We start from the raw sequence: 23,266 nt of genomic DNA, 5'->3' as shown, positions 1-23,266 counted from the left end.
TATTATTTAATTTCTAAACTTATGGAGAGTTTTTAAAAGATACTGATGTGTTTTTGGTGTTGTGTAAATTGCATTGTGGTTGGAATAGTTTTTAAAAATTTGTGAAGACTTATTTTATTGTTTAAATTGTGGGCAATGAGGGGGCACCTGGGTGGCTCAGTGGGTTAAAGCCTCTGCTTTCGGCTGAGGTCATGATCCCAGGGTCCTGGGATGGAGCCCCGCATCGGGCTCTCTGCTCAGCAGGGAGCCTGCTTCCTCCTCTCTCTCTGCCTGCTTCTCTGCCTACTTGTGATCTCTGTCTGTCAAATAAATAATAAAAAAAATTAAATCTTTAAATTGTGGGCAATGGGAAAAAATTGAATCTCTTTCTCTAATGTCTGTTTTGTCCATTTCTCTTTGTAACCCTAGTAATTTTCCTTTAAATAATAGGCTAGGTACCGATAAAATAAAAGTATTTTCCCAGTGACTTTTTCTTTAGCAATGGTTCTCTTTATTTTTAGTAATTCAATATTTGACTCAAAGACAGTTTTGTTTAGTATTAATAGAGCAATACTGGCTTAATTTTCTTTAGTAGTGACATAACACATTGATTCTCTATCCTTTAACTTTTCCCCTATTTGTGTCCTAAGGTTTAAGGTGAGTAATCTTGTGAAGAACATTCAGTTAGATTTGTAATATTGTCTCTTACAATCTCTGTTTTTTGGTTGGTGACTTTAGTCTACTTAGATCTTGAAGTTACTGAAAAGCTTGGATTTGCAACTTATTTTGTGCTATTACTGTACATTTCCCCCTATGTTTTCCCTCCTGTATGCCTTATTTATTTAGAGTTGGTCAATTTTTTTAAACGCATTTCTCTCCCTACCAAACTAAAAGATTCCTTATGTATTTTTTGTATGGTTATAATTACTATTTTAACATGCATATAAAATCAAAGTCTGAAGCTAATCCATATGTTTACCATTTCCTAACCAACATAAGGTTTTGTAAACTAACTTCAGTTATCCAACTCCTGTATTTCACATAATTCATGGCAAATACATTAAGTTTAGCTTATTTTTTGCCTCATGAAGTTATTTTTATAACAATTATTATTTTAGCAGCCTGGGTTTATCTAGATTTTCCCATGTTTATGAATTTATTTACTCAGGATTCTGTCTTGTATGTCAGACCTTCTCTGCATGTTCAATTTCTTTTAGGGAAGATCTGTGTTAATAAATTCAATTTTATTCATACCAAAAATATCTTCCCCTCCCCCCTGATATTGAAAGATGAGCCGGGTACCCGGTTGAGAGCTCTTGTCTCCAGCCATTTGGAAGATGTGTCACTATCTTCTGGCTCCCATTTTTGATGAGCCTGTTGACAGTTTAAAAGTTCATTTTTAGGTAATTTCTCTTTTCTCTCCAGATCCTTTTCAGACTTACTTTCTTTTTTTCTTTGGCGTTCTGTTGTTTCACTACAACAGCCTACTTACAGATTTCTTTGTGTTCCCAGAATGAAGAGTTCTATTTTTCACCAGTTCTGGAAAAATCGTAATGTTTTGCTCTTCAAATATTTTTTCCTCAAATATCTATTCCTTTCTCTCTCTTCTCTTTCTCTGTATTTAAATTAGATTTCTCATAAATATTCTTCTCCAGTCATTGATGTTTCTTCATTTTCATATTTTTTACCTTCTGATTTTATCAATGACGTTTTAGATAATTTTCTTTACCTTTCTATTAGTACGTTAATTATCTCTTTTCCTTCATCATATTGGCTTTTTAGTCTTTTCAGTGAGTAAATTTCTTATTTCTAGAAATTACATTTAGTTCTTTAATAAATTTGCTAGTAATTTTTATGGTATTTTGTTCCATTGTAGTTTTTTAAAAATTATTACAATATGTCCATTGTATTAATTTTATATTCTGAGCCCAATAATTATATTATCTAAAGCATTTGGGGACTAAATACTTTTTTCTTTTTTCATACTGGTTTTCTTTTTTTTTTTAATTGTATTTATTTATTTGACAGAGAGATCACAAGTAGGCAGAGAGGCAGGCAGAGAGAGAGGGGGAAGCAGGCTCCCCACTGAGCAGAGAGCCCGATGCGGGGCTCAATCCCAGGACCCTGAGATCATGACCTGAGCTGAAGGCAGAGGCTTAACCATGAACCACCCAGGTGCCCCCTGGTTTTCATTCATGGTGCTTGTTTTCTTGTTTGATGTGTCACATTGGTTTGTGAGCTCATTTGTGGGAATTCTTCACAACTTGGTTTAGGAGTGTGCCTCACCAGAGAGGTGCCCTTTTGTGGTAATGATTTATATTTACTTATTGTGTTGGGACACTCAGAGTTTGTCTATAATTACAAATTCATAGGAGAGACAGTTTTCTTCCATACAGACCTTAAGCCAATACAAAGTCTTTGTTATCTCCCTTGCTGGAAAGCAGATATTTTTCTATTCCATCATTTCACTGAACATATAACCTTTAGAGGGTGCTGCCTTTACCCAAGAAGTATCAGTTCCAACCTCCCACACTGAAATCATTCCATGTCTTGTTTCTTGGTCCTCTATGACCATTAAAGCTGAACTTCCTGACTTGTAAACTCATGGTTAATATGAAGTCTATTTCCCCTTGCAATAAATAAACTGTGAGAAGATATTTTGAGACTGTGAAAATATTGTTTTTCCTGTTAAAATTCACCCACTTGTTTTAATATTCATTGATGACTCTTGTCTCAATCAGTTACTACTATACTGTTTAGAAAATGGTAGTTTTCCTGACCCCATTGTTTACTCTGCATGTACTAGCTGGCTTCCTACTGTAAGGGAGATATTTCTCTTCCCCCATACTTGTTTGTCTGTTTATATCGATATGGACTCATCGATTCTTATTTTATGGGATGGATTATAATCCAGTACTATCGTTCTTTATTTCAATGCTCAAATCCTTCTAGATTTGTTCAGTGGGAGCTATTTCCAGCTGTTCCCTAGGCCAATCATTCTTTAACCTTTTTCTACTTTTTGGCATAAATCTTACATTCCAGAGTCTTGTACTTTTTCTGCCCTGCTCTGAAATCCATCAGTGCTTCAAGAAATCCTGAGTTCTTCTCATGGAATATGGTATTTAGAAACCAAGATGTGGCCATTGGATGTGCTTATTGCCTCTAGATTTTTGTTACTTCTAGGTCCTTTTAGCTGAGGGTACACATGTACCCCCCCACACACACCTCTATTTGTCTATCATCTATCTCATCATTTTTTTCTTATATCTACCTTAGACCCATCTCGCAGGGTCCTTGCTAGCCTCCCCTTTCCATATTTATCACCCTTTTGCAAGACAATTGGGAAACATGGCTGCCAATATCTTAAATATATCTGCTTCCATGTTCAATCATAAAAGCAGTTTTAGAATTTCTCATCTATATACATGGTAAAAAGAAAAAATCTATTAGAGTTCAATTTTTTGCCTTTAGCATGGATCTATAATGAAACATCTGTGTCCAAAAGGATCTTGGGTTAGTTCTTTTCTTCCCTCTACATTGTGGTTTTGTCATTCATTTTTAATACAGCTGGGTTAACTTATGAATGTGTAAACATGAATGTGGTTCCAAGAGCAAAATAATTATACAAAAGGGTAACACTCAAGAGAACTGTCAGTGTCCTTGTTTCATCTACCTAGCTTTACTCACTCCTTCTAAATAAACAAACTCATTAGTTTCTGATTTATCTTTACTGTTTCTTTTTGGGAAAAAAAAAAGAGATTTGTAAATATTTTTCTGGAGCATTTTGCATGTCAGTTCTCAGCTAGTTTTGGCTTAGCATTCTTCACCATGCAATGCTTAAAGAATGGCACTTAAGGTGAAATCTATCTTCTATCCACAGATTAGAGTTGGCCCCAGAATTTAGCTATAGCTTGATATTCCTAAATATCCCAATTCTTTATTTTTTTCCCTGATTCACCTTCCTCCTGCACTTTAAAATGAAAGATCAGTGAAGTGAATTAAATACAGGAAAATGGACAGTGAAAACGTAAGAATCACTTAGACACATTCTTCGATAACTGTGAATGAACACGTGAAGGACCATTTATTCCACCAGCGGTGCATTTGCTTTACTCACTAAACACGATTATAGGGGCACCTGCGTGGCTCAGTGGGTTAAGCGTCTGCCTTCAGCTCAGGTCATGATCCCAGGGTCCTGGGGTGGAGCCCTGCATTGGGCTCCCTGCTCAACAAGGAGCTCAACAAGGAGCCTGCTTCTCCCTCTCCCTCTGCCGCTCCCCCTGCTTATGCTCTCTCTCTGTCAAATAAATAACATCTTTAAAAAAAATAAACATGATTATGGAGGGGCCTCCCCCTCCATAGGAGGAGCTATTTCAAGGCGTTTCTTGCAGTGATCAGGACCTGGACGAGGGCAAAGACAGTCAGGGGTTTTGTGGAAGAGGAAGTGGCTTCCTATTTTTGGCAGGGGCTCCTCTGAGGTGTGTGCGGAGCTGATGAGGATGCTGAGGGCACTGGCTGTGGGGGTGGATTGTCTTAAAAAATAGGTTGTCAACAGTGGTGACAATCCAGGCAAGAGTTAGGGCTCCCAGACAATTGGAGAAGAATGTCCCCAGGGCCCGCAGGCAGCAAGAAGGTCTTCCCCACCCGAGTCGTAATGTACCACTTGCCACATCTCCTCTTCCAAATGTGTCAGTCCCCTGTTTCACATTGAACTCTGGTGCTCCTTATTGTGTTTACAGTCTACAAGAGTCCACGTTGATAGTGGTTGAGATACAAACAGACATATTTCACATAGTTTGGAGTTCTCGCTTACATGGGAAGAGCTAAGCTCCTTCACAGAAATTGCTGTGCAGCGAAAGAGTTACTTGCTTTCAATTGACCGTACATGTTTCTTCAATAATCCAAGACAAACTCACAAACACAAGTGGTATTTGCCTTTGAGCATAATACTGGCGTGTCTGCCTCAACGGCTATTTCTCCTTTGTTGTCCAAACATCTTTCTTCAGTTATTCGTGGTGTTTTGCACAAGAATGCAGAACCTGATTGAAAGAGATTATGAAACAGATAGGAAAAGTCATATAGAAGATTTTTCCCCCCCTTTTTGTGGTTTTTCAATTAAGAACTCTGACCCGCTTTGCTTTCTTTTTTTTTTTTTTTTAAGATTTTATTTATTTATTTGACCAAGGGAGAGATCACAAGTGGGCAGAGAGGCAGGCAGAGAGAGAGGGGGGAAGCAGGCTCCCTGCTGAGCAGAGAGCCCCATGTGGGGCTCAATCCCAGTACCCTGGGATCATGACCTGAGCTGAAGGCAGAGGCTTTAACCCACTGAGCCACCCAGGCACCACCCCCCCCCCCCCGCTTTGCTTTTTTATAATGAATTTTTTTTTTAAGTTTTCTACAACGAGAAGATCAGGGGAGGGTCTTTTTCCCATGGGAAAAAAAATGAAATGAGCGCAAGTTATTCTTTTGAGGAGTGGCAAACTATGGCTCACATACAGTCCTGTTTTCTTATATAAACTTTTATTGGACCACCACTGGGTTCGATCGTTTACGCATTGTCTGCAGCTGCTTTTCCACAAAACCCATGCTGAGCGGTGCAACAGGTATCCTGTGACCTGCAAAGACTAAAACATTTCCTATCCCGCCCTTTTCAGAAAAAGGTTGCTGTTCCTTGCCTTTGAATGTTCTGGAACAGAATTGTTTGATGAACCGAGTAATTTAATTGCTTTTCTGAGAACAGCTGGTGTGTGTTGATATTTCCCATAAGGATTGCATAGATGTGCTCCCCCACCTAAACCTTCAGTGGATGTAGCTTCTCATACATCTAGCCTATTTGACTTCTTTTCAAATCCGAGACATGACCACTCCCAAAATTTGGTTGTGAGGATTAAATCAGTTAACATGTGTCAAGGACCTAGAACTTAGTAAGTGCTACGTACATATTGGCTACTGATAACGCAATGTAGAGTTTGCATGAATCAATTTAACCATAGATCAATCTTTCACGTTATTGATTTAACAATAAATGCATAGAGGAGGTTTGGCGGTTACCCCCTTGGTGCTGAGCACTGCGTTGGGCACTGGGAATCACTGATGCTCACAGTAGGCAGGATTCTACCCTCACTCCACTAACATAGTCTGGCAGGGACTTGGCGTTCTTGGAGAAGAGTCAGGTCTGCATTATGCATTGTCATCATGGCTGAGCGCAGCCAGGGAACACGATTATTCTGAAGGTGTATTTTTATTTATTTAATAGGATTGCTTGTTTTCTGTTAATTTTATGGTTTCTTGGCACAGAGTTAAGAGATAAATTAGAAATTTTACTACCTTTTCCACCAGTTATTCTGGGTCTTAGACCTACCAGGCTCAGGGCTAGGAGTTCAATTCGACAAGAATGGGACTGCTGGGGATCTGAATTTTGGGAAGGCAGGAATCGGAAGATCAGTGACAACAAAGGAGAAAGGGTGGGGCTTGGAGATTAATGCTGGTTAGATCTTGACTCTTAGAGGTGAGAGGGGAGGGATTGGGTTCATTCATAAACTGTATGTTGGAGTTAGGTTGTGCACTGGAATTCATGCAATAAAGTATTTAGGTGGGTGCCTGGCCCTTAGACATGCTCGGTAGATGCTCCTCCTCCTCCTTTTCCTGCTTCTTCTGCTTCCCTGTCCCCTTCCTCCTTTTTCTTTTTCTCTTTATTGTTATAATTACTGTTATCTAGACAGCTGATACAGTGTACCAGCAACAGCACCAGGGTGGAGTAAAATATTCACAGGGAGAATTTGTGGAAGCCTTTCTGTCTATGCCTGTGCCCTGAGTGAGGGATAACATCTTGAGAATTGATAACCATGGGCATATACTGTGTTCAAATCAAGCATTCAAATTCACACTCGTCAAATGTTCTGGGATCCTCCCATTCAACAGACTACTATAAACATTGCTCAGAGTTGGGGGTGCCTGGGTGGCTCAGTGGGTTAAGCCTCTGCCTTCAGCTCAGGTCATGATCTCAGGGTCCTGGGATCGAGCCCCACATGGGGCTCTCTGCTCAGCAGGGAGTCTGCTTCCCCCTCTCTCTCTACCTGCCTCTCTGCCTACTTGTGATCTCTGTCTGTCAAATAAATTAAAAAAGAAAAAGTATTAAAAAAAAATTGCTCAGAGTTGGCAAAAGGAAGGTGCCTGGCAGATGCACACACAAAACCCACCCATTTGAGACACAACATACAACTCAATTTCTAAAGATGGCCATGGATAAAGCAATGCCAAGAAAAAGGTTGGAATCCACACTTTTGAAACACAGAAGTAAACCATGTGCCATGAGTAAGAATCAGAAGACACAAAAAGGGTGGTCTCAGAATCCCACGGATTTCAATTATGGAATGGTGACATGAAGACGATTAAATAATCAATATTGTTAAAGTCATAGAAATATTCAAAGTGAAAGAAGGGATTGACAGACTGTGACAGACTATGAAAAAGAAAATACGTAGATTTGAGAAGGAATCTAATAGAACAGAGTTCTGAAGACATAAGTCAATAGTCACACCCTGAGTCCTTGTTGGGGAAGATGTAGAATGCCAGATTCGAAGAGAAGACTTCAAAAGACAACATCAGAATGAGGAGGAACGGAAGAACTGGTTGAAACCATTTCTCAACAACAGAGATCTAGGTCTGTGCTCTTGTGTGTTTCTCAGCTTTTTGGTGTATTAAACAAAACCCTGTTTTTAGGGGCGCCTGGGTGGCTCCGTCAATGAAGTGTTCTGACTCTTGATTTCAGCTCTGGTCATGATCTCAGGGTTGTCAGATCAAGTCCCCTGTCGGGCTCTGCACTGCTTACGTTTCTCTCTCCTTCTCTGCCCCTCCTCCATGAAAAAACCCTACTGTTTTTAAAAAGTGATGTTAAGTAATTTTATTTATGAATTTAGTAAGGAAAAGGTTGAGAAGTTCAGCAAGTTCAGCTTGCTTAATAAATTGCTGATGTGTCTTAGGAAGAAACAAATTTATTAATTTTAAAAAAAGGTTGAGAAATCCTCATCTGTTACAACTGTGTTAACGGAGAAGCTGTGATATAATTACGGCCCTCTGCTGCTCACTTCTTCCCTCCAGGCATTCCAGAACATTTCACAGAAGCACAGAGCAAGCAAAAAATGCTCTATCAGGTATAAGGTCTGAGACACATCATAGGTCCCTGAGTCTGTGTAAACATGCTCAAAGGAGACTTCAGAAGATGAGACAAATTGCTTTCCAGCCTGGGTGGCTCAGTGGGTTGAAGCCTCTGCCTTCGGCTCAGGTCATGATCCCTGGGTCCTGGGATTCGAGCCCCGCATCAGGCTCTCTGCTCAGCAGGGAGCCTGCTTCCTCCCCTCTCTCTGCCTGCCTCTCTGCCTACTTGTGGTCTCTGTCTGTCAAATAAATAAACAAAATCTTAAAAAAAAAACATTTTTATCAGAATACTTTCTCCTTCCCATATTGTATTTCTCTTTTCACCCTTATTTTCCTCATTACTTTGTGAGATCACTGTGGCTTAGAATACAACACCAAGGCTTTGCGGTCAAACATCTCTTGGAGTGAGATCTTCCCTCACTTGCTACCTAGCCGTCCCACCTTAGACATACAGCAGTCCCCCCTTTACCTGTGGGGGATGCGTTCCAAGACCCCCAGTGGTCGTTTGAAACCACGTATGGTACTGAACGCTCTAGATACAATCCTTTTTCCTATTTGTGCAGACCTATGATAAAGCTTAATTTGTGGGCGCCTGGGTGGCTCAGTGGGTTAAGCCGCTGCCTTCGGCTCAGGTCATGATCTCAGGGTCCTGGGATCGAGTCCCGCATCGGGCTCTCTGCTCGGCAGGGAGCCCGCTTCCCTCTCTCTCTCTCTGCCTGCCTCTCTGTCTACTGTGATCTCTCTCTCTCAAATAAATAAATAAAATCTTAAAAAAAAAAAAAAGCTTAATTTGTAAATTAGGCACAGTGAGAGATTAACAACAAGAACTACTATTAAATAGAACCATTATAACATTACCCTGTGATAAAATTTCCGTCAATGTGGTCTCTCTTTCTCTGTCAAAATTACCTTACAATCCTGTAGTCGCCTTCTTCTCCTTGTGACGATGTGAGAGAGAAAATGCTGGTGTGATGAGACGAAGTGAGGGGAATGACCTAGGCACTGTGATGAAGGGTTAGGCTCCCGTTGACCTTCTGATGATACCTCAGAGGGAGAATCATCTGCTTCTAGACCGTGATGACCTCAGGATAAGGGAGGACCATGGGTAAGGGAGGACTACTGACGTCTCAGAGCCCTAGTTTCTTCATCGGCAAAAGCAGAGTAACTAAAGTCAGGGATGTGAGGATGAGCCTCTGGCACAGGAAGGACAGGCCTGGGACGTCTCAGGCACCCAAGGACTGTCAGTCTCCAACCCATTTTCCAGTTCCTGTTTCCTTCATGTCTTCATTTTGAAGAGAAAATCACATACAGAATGCAACAGAGTGTCTCACATTATCGATAGCTCTTTGTTGAATGTGTGGATGCAGCTTGTTTTAGACTCAAGGAGAGAGGGTCACAATCCTGTGGAGAAGATTCAGGAAGACTGTGTAAACGGAAAGAATGTTTTTTCTCATAAAAAAGCAGAAAGCTGATTTCGGGGCGGGGGGGAGGGTTTCCTTGATGTGAAGCATTACAGTTGATATTTTCAGGAATTCAGAGGGACACGAGGCAGGACCAGTGATTCAGAAAATAATCATTGAACACCTGTAGAGTATGTTATACCTGTGTATATAAAATGACAAGATTTCCTGAGGGCGAGAGGATGAGATTCTCCTAGCAATAGGCCTCCAGTTCTTTCAGTCTGCCTCTCCCCCATGCTTGCAAAGACATTTCAGAAGGATTTTCACACCTTGTCTGTGGGCCTCCAGCAAATTTTATCATTCTCGCCTGTGACTTCTCTGGTAGGAAGAGAACATAGTTCTTCCTTAAATAAGTTTTCAAATGTCCTCATTTTTAAAAGGATTTTATTTATTTATTTGAGATAGAACGTGGTGAATGAGAGCGATGAGCACATGCGCACTGCAGGGGTTTGGGGGGGGCAGTGGGGGAGATAGAAGCAGATTCCCCGCTGAGCAGGGAGTCCAATGTGGGGGCTCCATCCCAATCATGACCTGAACTGAAGGCAGACACTTAACTGAGTGAGCCACCCAAGTGCCCCTCAAGTCCCTCATTTTTTTTAAAGATTTTATTTATTTATTTGACAGAGATCACAAGTAGGCAGAGAGGCTGGTAGAGAGAGAGGAGGAAGCAAGCTCCCTGCTGAGCAGAGCGCCCGATGCGGGGCTCGATCCCAGGACCCTGGGATCATGACCTGAGCCGAAGGCAGAGGCTTTAACCCACTGAGCCACCCAGGTGCCCCAAGTCCCTCATTTTTAAAAGAACTTGTAATGTATGGGTTTTTCTTTTTTTAATTAGATATCTTAGAGCTATGAGTCCTGCTATAGACTCTGGTAGAGTCTGTCCCCTGTAGGAATGCTTGGGCTTGTCTGACTGATACCTTCCTTCTTATCTAAGAATTTTGTATTAAACCTCTTGTGTCTACACCTGCAGGCCTGACTGTTGCCGTCAGATTGAGTAGGGATCTCAGCCTTAGAAATCGCAAAATGTCAGAATCTGTTTGTTATGGATGAATTGGAATTACGGAGATGATTGAGTGTTTGCATTTTTCAGAAAATCACCTAACAACCAACGTGAATGCAGCCCAAGTCATGTAGTACTATATGCAGACGTGAAAATAAATGGGAATGCAGTACCTGGCTTGTGAAATTGAGCAAGTTTTGTTCTTAAATAAAGATGTTAAGGTGAAGCAGCCCCTCTTGAGTCTGTATTATCTCAGAAAAATCAGGAAATAACCAGATAATTGTACAAATAAATGTTAAAGCAAACTCTATATGAAAGTATTTTTAAAGGATCATATATTTTCCAAGGAAGTAAAATCTGTTTTAGGTATTTTGCGTAGGGGTAAGTACAGGTTGGAAAAAATAGAAATGGTGGAGACAGAAGGGGAGATAAAAATTGAGTCAGAAGTCTGAGGGGCGCCTGGGTGGCTCAGTGGGTTAAAGCCTCTGCCTTCGGCTCAGGTCATGATCTCAGGGTCTTGGGATCGAGCCCCGCATCGGGCTCTCTGCTCGGCAGGGATCCTGCTTCCTCCTCTCTCTCTGCCTGCCTCTCTGCCTACTTGTGATCTCTGTCTGTCAAATAAATAAATAAATCTTTAAAAAAAAAAATTGAGTCAGAAGTCTGAGAGATGGGACCATTTGGGGGGGGAAGGAGGGCAATTTTATCGGCATGAAGTGTGAAATCAATAGGGACAGATCGAGTGGACTTATATTATGGAAAGCTTCGAAGATCACCATGCATAGGAGGCTAAGTAATCTTAGAATGTAGAATTGCCAGGTGCTTGGAGAGCCACGGAGTTCCACCAATTGAGAGGTGGTTGACAAGCCTCCATCATGCCCTTGACGGTTAACCTCATTGACAGCTCATTGACAGAGATCGCACTGTTTCCCTGTGATCTAGGGAAATCTTGACTATTCGTTCTTTCTCGAGTTGAGATCTGTTTCCTTGCGGACATACAGAACACTACTAACCCATCCTTTGTATACCAGTCCTTTAAATATTTGAAGACGGTTTATTGTCTTCTCTTGGTCCCTTGTAGCCTTTGAGCAGAGGAGAAATGTAATGAATGTGATGTTTATGGGACTGTCAGTTACTGCTGGGCTCTGAGGGAGCCCTATGCAGGGCTCTGAGTGACTGCTGAGATGTTCTTTTGGTTAGAAGGCAAGAGGGTATGATTTTGATTTCATGCTCTTTTTCTTTCTTTATTTATTTATTTTAAGATTTTATTTGACAGAGGGAGGACAAGCAGGGGAAGCAACAGGCAGAGGGAGAGGGAGAAGCAGGTTCACCGGTGAGCAGGGAACCCAACATGGGGCTCAATCCCAGGCCCTGGGATCATGACCTGAGCTGAAGGCAGATGCCCAACTGATTGAGCCACCCAGGCAACCACACGCTCTTTTTTTTTTTTTTTTTTAAGATTTATTTATTTATTTATTTGACAGACAGAGATCACAAGTAGGCAGAGAGGCAGGCAGAGAGAGAGAGAGGGGAAAGCAGGCTTCCTGCTGAGCAGGGAGCCCAATGCGGGGCTCGATCCCAGAACTCTGGGATCACGACCTGAGCCGAAGGCAGAGGCTTTAACCCATTGAGCCACCCAGGTGCCCCACCTCACACTCTTTTTTAAAGGCTCCCTCTCTCCCTTCCTTTCTTCCTTCCTCCCTTCCTTAGTCCTCCCTTCCTTCCTTGCAAATACTTCTGTGAAGGGAGCTGCTTAGGACAATAGCGAAGTGGTTCAGGCTTTGACGTCAGTCTTGGATTTGAACTTCAGCTTTTCCACCTGCTCAGTGTGTGACGATGGGCAAGTTACTTAACCTTTCTAAGTTTCTAACCTCTCTTTTTCAGTGGAGCGAGTAAAACACCCACGTTGTAGGATGAATATTGGGCTTGAATGGAAAAGATACATGCAAAGCTTCTGGTGAAAGTAGTCACTCCATGGCAGATCGTTTTATTATTGTAAGAAAAGGAAACAATGACAACTATTTGCTGCAGTCAATAAATAAATAACTACATGTATATATAACTATGTAACTATGATAACTATATATCTATATCAATATCTATCCATATCTATACCTATCTCTCTGTCTATGTATATGTAGATATGGATATAAAGAGATTTATTATAAGGAATAGGCTCACATGATTTTGCAGTCAGCAAGCTGGAGGCACAGGAGAGCTGATGGTGTAAGTTTTAGTCTGAAAACTGGCGGGCTCTAGGTCCAAGAACAGACAATGTTTCAGATGGGGCCACTGTTGCAGCTCAAGGCAATTAGGCGGGTGCAGGTCCCTTTTCCTCAGTCTTTTGCTCTGCTCAGGTTTTCAGTCAATTAGATGAGGAAAGTACTTAGTCTGTAGATGCAAATGCTAATGTCATCCTGAAACAGCGCCCACCGACACACCCAGAATGACCTTCAACCAAAAGTCCAGGACCCTGTGGACCAGTCAAGTTGATACATAAAATTAACCATTCTACTACAAAGTAAGAAGTCCTGCAAAATTAAAATAAAATAAAATAAAATAAAATAAAATAAACCAGAAGGGAGGGGTGCTGTTTTAGGTAGGGTAGTCATCTGTCAAGGATGCTCTGAATGGAAGTCTCCATTAGGACTAGAGGAAATGAGTGCTAAGCTTACTCTGATTGATGTCAATAAACACAACTGAAATGAGCTCCTGCTCCCCTCCTGCTAGATGGACAGCTTGTAACATTAATAGGACAGAGAACTAGTGACCATCCATGTCGCATTATGTGAGGACATTTTCTGTGATGGTGGTACATGGTCTGATGAAAAAGTCACGTTAGGGCGCCTGGGTGGCTCAGTGGTTAAGCGTCTGCCTTTGACTCAGGTCATGATCTCAGAGTCCTGGGATCGAGCCCTGTGTCGGGCTCTCTCCTCAGCAGGAAGCCTGCTTCTCCCTCTCCCACTTCTCCTGCTTGTGTTCCTTCTCGCCTGTCTCTCTCTGTCAAATAAATAAATAAAATCTTAAAAAAAAAAAAAAAAGAAAAGAAAAGAAAAGTCACGTTGGACCAAACCTTTAGAAGACCTGGCATCCAGTCCTGACTGTGGTGTAAACACTGATTCATTCTGTTGTCTCTCTGAACCTCAATTTCTTTTCTAAAAAATGAGGAAATAATGACACCCCCAAGAACGTTGAGAGAACCAGAATGTACCAATGTATTGAAAAGCCCTTTTTAGAACCATTGGTAAAATAGCGTCAACTCTAAAAAAAATCTCGTCAGGGACGTAGCCGAAGCCAATCTTGGAAGTGAGCTTTTCTTTTGGCTTGGAAATCCGCATTTAACCTCATGAGAGGCTTAAGTGAAAAATTGTTCTGTGACCACAGTTTTCCTTCAGATGTCTTGTGTAATTAATGGCCTAGCTAGGTATTTTGCTAGTGGCATAGAAAAAATAATTTGAAGCCACTAAATGAATCCAAACAGTTGTGGTGAAAATCATCATGAGATTTTCTGAGGGCATACTGAGATAATGTGAGTAAATATAGTACATGCTTCCCTTTCTTCCAACTTTGCCTCATGCATTTGAAAAATAGCAAGGAAGACAGGCAAATCTGATACAATGTCCCCAATCCTTAAATATCTGTAATCCACTTTCCCTGTGTGGTAGTGAGCCAGGCTGGGAGGAGAGACTATGTTTAACTGAGCCGTCATGGTTTATTTTTCTAGCGCCTTGCAGGAGGTATAAATTATGTGAAAAGAGGAATTCTTGTTAACAACACGGTTCAATGTACTTCATTGATGTGCTTCGTGGCGAAAATTGGGCCAGACAAAGGAAATAAAAAAGATGCAAATTTCTCTTCTCTTACTGATTTCAATCAAATCAGGGAGATAGAAATGGGAAAAAAAAATCACAATAGTCTAGTGTTATGAATACAGCAAACCATGTCCAAATGCAGAGGCAGTAGTTAGGGGCAGATAATGAGTCCTATCTGAGGACTGTTGAAAAAGCTGAATGCAGTCGTGAAGTGTGACCTGGGTTTTGAAGGATGCGTAGGAGTTTGCCTAACAGAAAAAGTCTGCTTTTGTTAATTCTCTCTTTTCTTTTTCCATTAACGATGTTGGTGAACACTTTCACCCATGAACATGTTGTAAATATTCCTATAGAAACCAAATTAGGTTGTTAATTTGAATGCTATTAGAATAAAAAGAATAGTATGGTTTAAAAGGAAGACTTTTGATTTGGTAATTTCACGTCATTCTCACCAAAGTACCACTCCCCCCACCCATACACAATTACTCTTTATATCATTATGTTTATTTTTATAAAGCACTTTTAAAAATCTGAACTTACGTGGTTTTGCTAAACGGTGTTTCCTCTTACTAAGAATTATGCGGCAGGGATGCAAGAATGTTGCTGTGTTCCTGAGTGCCCAGAACAGTGCTTGGTATACAGCAAATATTAAATACAAATTTATAAATAAATAAGTAAATGTTATCCAGAAAATTAGTCTCATAATATCAAATTAATAAATAAGTTTAGAGTAGACAGATTTATACGGATTCAGGGGGTTTGTTTTTGTTTTTTGTTTGTTTTTTGGTGATCCACTGGAAAGCTTTTATTAAGAACCCTGGGGCAGTGGGTGGTTGGGAAGTGTTCAGTTCTGCTGCTTGGTTCTGGAGGAACTGTCCTGGAGCAAAGCCCCTGTGGACAGGTAGGGGTGCTTGAATTAACTTGTATTTTCAACACAAAATTCTCTCAGGATGTTGGTAGCACAGTAAAATTGGTATAAAATTACTGTTAAAGAGATGCTTTTTGCATGGGCTGTTTAAGTACTAAGTGTATTATATTGGGAAGGGAAAAAGTTTTAGACAGACAATTAAATGCTTGCAAATGGCACATACTAGCTGTGGTGGTCACAGCAGGGGCCAGTTCTGTGGGGACCCCCCTTCATCCTGGAGACTTTTTCCTCTGCTTTCTAAATTTGCATGATGTAGAGTGCCTTACGGACGTCTATGTAGCCCATTGGCCTTGTGGGTGACTCGGTCAGTTAAGTCTCTGATTCTTGATCTCAGCTTGGGATGTGATCTCAGGGTCCTGAGAGGGAGCTCCACGCTCAACAGGGGGTCGACTTCAAATCCCCGCTCCCTCTGCCTCTTCCCCAATATGTGCTGTCTCTCTTCCAAATAAATAAATGGAATCTCTCTCTCTCTCTCTCTCTCTCTCGCTCTCTTTTTTTTTTTAAGAAGTCTATACAGCCTTTTGGCTGAAAGCTTAGAATTTATTTTTTTAAGATTTTTATTTTTTTATTTTTGAAAGAGAAAGAACATGGAATGGAAGGGCAGAAGGAGAGGGAGAGAGGTTTTTTTTTTTTTTTTCCCCCAAGATTTTATTTATTTATTTTGGGGTAGGGGGAGTGAGAATGAGCAAGGGGATGGTCAGAGAGAGAGGGAGAAGCAGACTCCCTGCCAACCAGGGAGGGAACCTGAGGTTGGGCTCCATCCCAGGACCCTGAGATCGTGACCTGAGCCAAAGGCAGATGCCTAACCCACTGAGCCACCCAGGCACCCAAAGGGAGGGAGTATCTCAAGCAGACTCCCCACTGAGCACAGAGCCCGATGTGGGGCTCCATCCCCAGAGACCATGAGATCATGACCGGAACTGAAATCAAGAGTCCGTCATTTAATGGCTGAGCTACCTAGGCACCCCTAAAAGCTTAGATTTTAAAGATATGACACTGGGGTTCAAACCCCAGTCTTGACACTTCTTCAGTGTATGACCTCTTAGGCAAATCACGCAGTCCGTGTATATCATACTTTTTGGCTGGAAGTGGGACCAATAAAAATAGTACCTGTGTTGTAGAACTCTTGTGGGGTCTGAAAACATACATGAGCATGGAGGGCTTAACACTGAATGTCACGATGGATGTAACTTTCAGATAGGGCGTCTTCGGTTTCCGGGAGCTGCTCTTCTGATGCCATCTGTGACCTCAGTGTTAGGCTAGTGATCTAACCTGTGGACTGGGTTCTTTCCTTTGCTTGCCATCAGCTGCTGAGCTTTTCCTTTTTTTTTTTTTTTTCTTATACTCCCTGCATTTTCAGAATTGCATTTTAGATAAGCCCATAGCTAAGCAAAGAGCTGAATTAAATACCGTTCAAGAAATCATTTTCCCTGCTCCTCGGCTTCAACGTCAAATATAATATGGAGGGCCAGAAAGATTTATTTTCTTATCATAATTAATTATAGAATACTGTTCTAACAATGAAAGGATATGTACTTATCCCATTCATCTACCTATCTATCTATTTATTTTTTATATTGTACCAATAAACTGTTTTATAATTTGATTTTAAGAACTCACAATCGTATTTGACTGCTAGGCTGATTTGTAGCTTGATAACTAGCAAAACTGTGGAATTTCATGTTTTTTTGTGGGGAGTCTTTTATTTAAATTCAATTTGATTAACATATACTGTATTATTAGTTTCAGAGGTAGAATTTAGTGATTCATCAGGGGCGTATCACACCCAGTGCTCATTCCATCACGAGCCCGCCTTCATGGCCATCACCCAGTTACCCCCATCCCTCCCCCACCTCCCCTCCAGCAACCCTCAGTTTGTTTCCTGTAGTTAAGAGTCTCCTAGGGTTTGTCTCCCTCTCTGTTTTCATCTTATTTAATTTTTCCTTCCCTTCCCCTGTGTTCATCTGTTCTGTTTCTTCAATTCCACATATGAGTGAGGTCACATAATGTTTGTTTTTCTCCGATTGACTTGTTTTGCTTAACATAATACCCTCCAGTTCCGTCCATGCCATTGCCAATGGCAAGATTTCTTTTTTTTGACGGTTGAGTAGTATTCCATTGTATACATAGACCACGTCTTCTTTTTTTTTTTTTTTCAAAGATTTTATTTATTTGACAGAGAGAGATCACAAGTAGGCAGATAGGCAGGCAGAGAGAGAGAGGAGAAAGCAGGCTCCCCGCCAAGCAGAGAGCCCGATGCGGGACTCGATCCCAGGACCCCAAGATCATGACCTGAGCCGAAGGCAGAGGCTTAACCCACTGAGCCACCCAGGCACCCTAGACCACGTCTTCTTTATCCATTCATCTGTGGTTGGACATCTGGGCTCTTCTCATAGCTTGGTTAATGTGAATATGTACTTATCCCTTTTAAATGCATTTTAAAAAATACATTTGACTACAGAATTTTACATGACATTTAACTGGCCTCCCAGATGTGTCTGGTTTTCTACCACCTGATTCTTTAACACATTTTAAGATTAAACATTAGGTTTCTTTGCTTTTTGTTTTGTTGTTGTTGTTGTTGTTGTTGTTGTTTTTCTGAGTGGTCCCTCTCTGCAGACACAGGGTAACTATTTTCTAGTAGAAGGAGGTATCATTTGTCATCAGTGCTGAATCTGGGCTCTCACTTTTAATAAGATTTGAATATACTCCAAAATTATTATTTTTTTAAAAGATCTTTTTTATTTATTTGAGAGAGAAACAGAGATAGCACCAGAGGACAGGAGCCGGGGAAGAGAGGGAGAATCAAGCTCTGCACCGAGCAAGGAGTCCAATGTGGGACTCGATCTCAGGACCCTGAGATCATGACCTGAGCTGAAGGTAGACTCTTAACTGACTGAGCTACTCAGACACCCAGAAGACACTCAAAATTAATAAAAATCGAATATATATTTTAAAAGATTTACTAAAGCAGCTGGAATCATGTTTGAGATGTGTGATTATTGAATTTGAACATGGCAACTTTAAAACTACCTCTTGTCCCAGGTGTTTGAACATTGGTCTGCCTTGGGCACAAACCATATGCACAGTTTGTTCTGCCTACGCTAAATCTCAGTGGGGCTGGACATGCCGCATTTGTGCCTGTTACCGTGGGAAATAGCCCTGAGCATCACTGAGCTTGGATAGGTCTTAGAGCTAATGATCAGGGTTTAGGGCATTAAAAAAAAAAAAAAAAATGCTATTTCCACAGTTCCCAAGTATGTGTGCACTAATCTTGAAGAGAAATCAAGCTTTGAAATGCAAAACCAATGATATATTTTGACTTCCGAAATCCAACCATATCTTAAAAACTGCATCTTTCTGTTGATGTAACAGATACTGGGCTTTAGTTAGAAGACAGGGCACACAGAGGCCTTAATTTCAAATGAAGTATGTGGAATTGTACCTTGTCTTTAAGGTTTGTTGTTTAAGTTGTATGATGTAAACACTGAAATTATTTTTCTAGTCAATATTTTCTGCATTCCAAGTAGGATTATTTTTGATGAGTTACCTAATTTGTTATTTTTTAATGGCATAACGATCACTCAAACCTCCATTTCCAGAAAAGCTAAGACTTTTCCCACAACCCACATATCACCAGAGGGTTTTACTACCACCCCAATTCCTTGGCTCTTCTCACCCAAGACAACCATGGTCTTGGACTCTGTCTTCATCACCCAACCCCCTCTTCTAAACATAGATCTACAGTGCCCATATATATTTCTAAAAAGGGAGTACTTTTATATTAATTATTTTACTTTTATAAAAATATGTCATGCTACTAATAATCTTCTGGGATTCCTATTTTCCTCCAAATATTGCTACCTACCAAAGAGTGGTATGTTGCCAACAGTCATCCCGATTGCTGCATTTCAGTGGAACTCATTTATTTTTGCTCTCACATAAAATATCAGTTTTCATAGTCCTCTTCAAAATAAGCAGGGAGAAATGGTTCCTTTTCTAAGACCTTATCTACGATGCACTCAAACAATTTATTAAAATGTGAAACAGTATCTCCCCAATAGTTTTGGAAAAGAAAGAAAAGGACTCTCCATTTGCAGTAAGTTTTCCCCATAAACACTGAGAGAAATAGATTCTTAAAGTTTCAAAAGACTTCAATTTTCCCTGATTATTTCCAAAAACCAAATTAATTTTCATCCCATGATTTCTTGCAATCATTCTGTTTTAGAATACTTCAGTGTGGTGGCTTTGTATTTTATTATTAAAGAAGGGAGATTTGGTGCCCAAAAATGTAATATGTAAACTTTGGATTTATTGAGCTGTACTGTTTAGCTCCCATAATGAGTATCTGATTATTTCATTGGCAAGTACATTTTTTTCCCTTCTGGTAAAAGGATCTAGGTATTCCATGCATATTTATGTCTGAGGGGGGAAAAAAAAAACACGAGATTTTTTTTAGAATAATGTGGCCTGGTTGGTTCAGGGGCATCTATTGAATTTCCTACTCCAACCATAGTAGGTCGATTATTTTTCCCCTGGGGGAAAAATTTATTCAATTTATTCATAAACACTTCTGTGTCTTGGTCCCATTACATTAACAACTTTGCATTTCAAATATTGTTTTATTATCATTTTAATGTTAGGAAACAAATGAGATAGGAATTAGCTGGCCAGTTTCCAGAAGTTGACATGGACCCAAAGAAACACACACACTCTTCATGATCAGTAGTCCGAATATGAACATTGAGCAAAGTTCAGTAGCCCATTTGGAAGCACAAACTAGAGTATAAAGCAATGTTACCAAAGGTACTAACAATACTGCAGAATTCTAAAGGTTCTGAAATACATTAAGAATATTTTAGTATCTTGGCTCTGGGTGACACCTAGCCAAGCCCAGACCTACCCTTCATCAGACAGCTTCTTTTGTTGCAAAGATCACTCTAGGTAAGACTTTCTCTAAGGGTAAAGCTTAGGGTAGTACCACACTGGCTTCTGGGCCTCTTTTTCTAGCACCTTATTCTATAGCCTAATTGAGCCATTTCAAGAAATCAATTACTAAATGATTTTTAGGGACAAAGTCTTATTGTCATATGGATACAGTATGCAAAAGAATTTGAATATGGGGAAACACCTGGGCCCTTTCCCAATTTTCTTCTTCCACAAACCCTTCCTACTTTAGCCAAGGTCTGTGTACCTTTCTTTTCTTTAATTTTTACTTACATTCAATTTGCCACCCTATGGTACATCATTAGTTTCGGAGGTGGAGTTCAGTAATTCATCAGTTGCATGTAACACCCAGTGCTCATCCCATCACGTTGTGTACCTTTCCTAGATTAAATGCATGGCTGTGACTTTTCCTTGGATTCAGGAAGCCCCTATTTCTTTTCTATCACTTCCGCCAGGCTAACTTATCAGAACAGGAGAGCTGCCTCTCTGCCTTCTGGCCATCATCCCATCTCTGCTGACTCCCTCACACTGGTTGCTAAGACCTTTCCTGGAAAGAATCTACAGGCGAAAGCCCAGAGCTGGACGATTTTTCTCAGACACTACTCTCTAAAACACACAGAAGGCTTGAGTTGCCAGAACGGTGTGAACCTGCCAGTGTTTTGCTAACTATTTCCAGAACACTCACTCTGCTGCCAGCTGTTACCACATTTTTTTTTTTCCTAGTAAGAATGCATTTAAGGGAAACGTTGTAAAAACACCATTGCTTTAATAGGGACTCTCTTGTATTCTTAGCACTAAGTTATCAGAAAGATATGAAATAGAATCACTTTTTTTTTTTTAAAGTTCCAGCAGTGATACAGATATTTTTCTGGGTTGTGTTTTGCAGAAGTGAAGTTTTTCTGTGAAACTCCAGCCATTGCTGATATTGTGATCCTGGTTGATGGTTCGTGGAGTATCGGCAGATTCAACTTCAGACTGGTTCGACTTTTCCTGGAAAACCTGGTGACAGCCTTCAACGTGGGCTCAGAGAAGACACGAATTGGTACATGTTCCGTTATTAGCTGAAGTCAGCTGTCAGTGTAGATAAGCTGGGAAGCTTCGTAGGAGAGTTCAAAAAACTTTAGAGAGCAGCTTCTAGAATTACAGGATCAACTGTGGTGATATTCCTAAGAGCACACATTTGGATCAATAAATACCTATTCCTGCTAATTTACGCTGAATGATGCTGTCATTCGACTAATTATTGAACACATTTTAATCTTCAAAAATGTCAAAATCTTCTCTGCCTCAAAATAATAATAACTTTTAAAGTTGCAACTGGTTTAAGAATTTTTTCACGTAGAAGGTTTCTTCTTATTTAAAAGAAACAGCGGAATCCAGTGGAATTTTGAACTAAGAAGATTGGAAATTGGAAGTAGTTTTATAGTACAAAATAATCTTTGCCAAGTTAATGCTAGCCAAGATCAAAAAAAGTTGTAAATCCGTGACTTTATCATATAGAGTCTCATAGTTTCAATTTTATATAGCCATTAAGCAAAATCATTCCTTTTGAGGATAAAAATGAACCAGTTTATCTAGACCTTTTATCTAAAATACAATCAGATTTGTTTTTTAAGTACTGAGTACCTAATTAGGTGCTCACTTCTAAATGGCTAGAAAATATGTACATTCCTCCTGCCCCAAGATATGTCCAAACTAATTCCTGAAATTGATGCCAAGAATTCTTTTTGAAAATAGTGAAGCAGAGAAAGAATTGTTATAAAGACCAGGTCCTTTATTATTCTGGTTTCACAAATAGTTCACTAGATCTTTGAGTAATCCCTCATTTCTGGGTGGTCTGTCTCATCTTTTTTACCAGGTCTTGCACAATATAGCGGCGACCCCAGAATAGAATGGCATTTGAATGCCTTTAGCACAAAAGATGAGGTCATCGAAGCGGTCCGAAATCTACCCTATAAAGGAGGAAATACACTAACAGGTATGTTTCATTCAGTTCGTGTTTTTAGCAACTTATCTTCCCCAAAGATTCATTTCATTTCTTCATTCTGCCACTTTGTAAGAGTTGGCATCGTATTTTTAAACTCAACTAAAATCTGGAATTCCTAGATGGCTCTTTTCTGAAACTCAGCCTTAAGAATTAAGACCCAGACACGCCATTCCTTTTGCTACATGAACGTCCCCAGAAGGGCTTGGCTGGGCCAGGAGGGGATGGAGCGAAGCTGAGGCTGGCGGTGTTTGGGGACTGTCTTAGCTGTGGCCGTCTTAATTTCTGCCAGTTCATTTTCCTCTTTTTACCTGCTTTCTCCTCTAGCCACCCCATCATTTATTTTTTTAACTAATGACTTAATTTTTTTTAAAGATTTTATTTATTTACTTTGGGGAGAGAGAGAGCGCGCGTGCAAGCTCGAGGGGAGGGAGGGGCAGAGAACGAGGGAGAGAAGGGATTTTTTTTTTAAAAGATTTTATTTATTTATTTATTTATTTGACAGACAGAGATCACAAGTAGGCAGAGAGAGAGAGGGAAGCAGGGTCCCTGCTGAGCAGGGAGCCCATTGCGGGGCTCGATCCCAGAACCCTGGGATCATGAACTGAGCCGAAGGCAGAAGCTTTAACCCACTGAGCCACCCAGGTGCCCCGAGAGAAGGGATCTTAAGCAGGCTCTTTACTTAGCATGGAGCCTGACGTGGGGCTTAATCCTGGGACCCTGAGGTCATGACCTGAGCCAAAATTAAGAGTTGGACACTCAACCAACTGAGCCACCCAGGTGCCCCTAGCCACCCCATCATTTAAATGAAAACAAATTTCTACCCTCTTTATTTTCAAGGAAGGTATTTTCTTTGCCCTTATTCTGCAATCATTAGTTATCATAAAAATATTTATGGATCATTGGATCACCAGTATTTTTGGTGAACAAAGACTGTAAGAATATTTAGATTATAATTTTTCCAGCCACGATGGGTTGTCATAGGATTTAAAATTAGTACCTGAT

The 23,266-nt window shown here is 40.5% G+C and overlaps 1 protein-coding gene across 1 annotated transcript in view; it reads left to right on the top strand.

Moving 5' to 3' along the window:
* Positions 1 to 23,266, top strand: part of COL14A1 (collagen type XIV alpha 1 chain) — a 216,088-nt gene that overhangs the window by 45,451 nt on the left and 147,371 nt on the right. Inside the window, exons 6-7 of the mRNA XM_080800436.1 lie at positions 21,164 to 21,319; positions 22,136 to 22,255. Of these exons, the coding sequence (XP_080656562.1) occupies positions 21,164 to 21,319; positions 22,136 to 22,255 (276 nt within the window). The remainder of the gene's footprint in view (positions 1 to 21,163; positions 21,320 to 22,135; positions 22,256 to 23,266) is intronic.

This window comes from Martes martes (assembly GCF_963455335.1).
Source record: "Martes martes genome assembly, chromosome: 4".
Classification (NCBI taxonomy): Eukaryota; Metazoa; Chordata; class Mammalia; order Carnivora; family Mustelidae; genus Martes; species Martes martes.
Note: the sequence above shows the minus strand (reverse complement) of the source record. Positions and strands in the feature narration are given on the sequence as shown.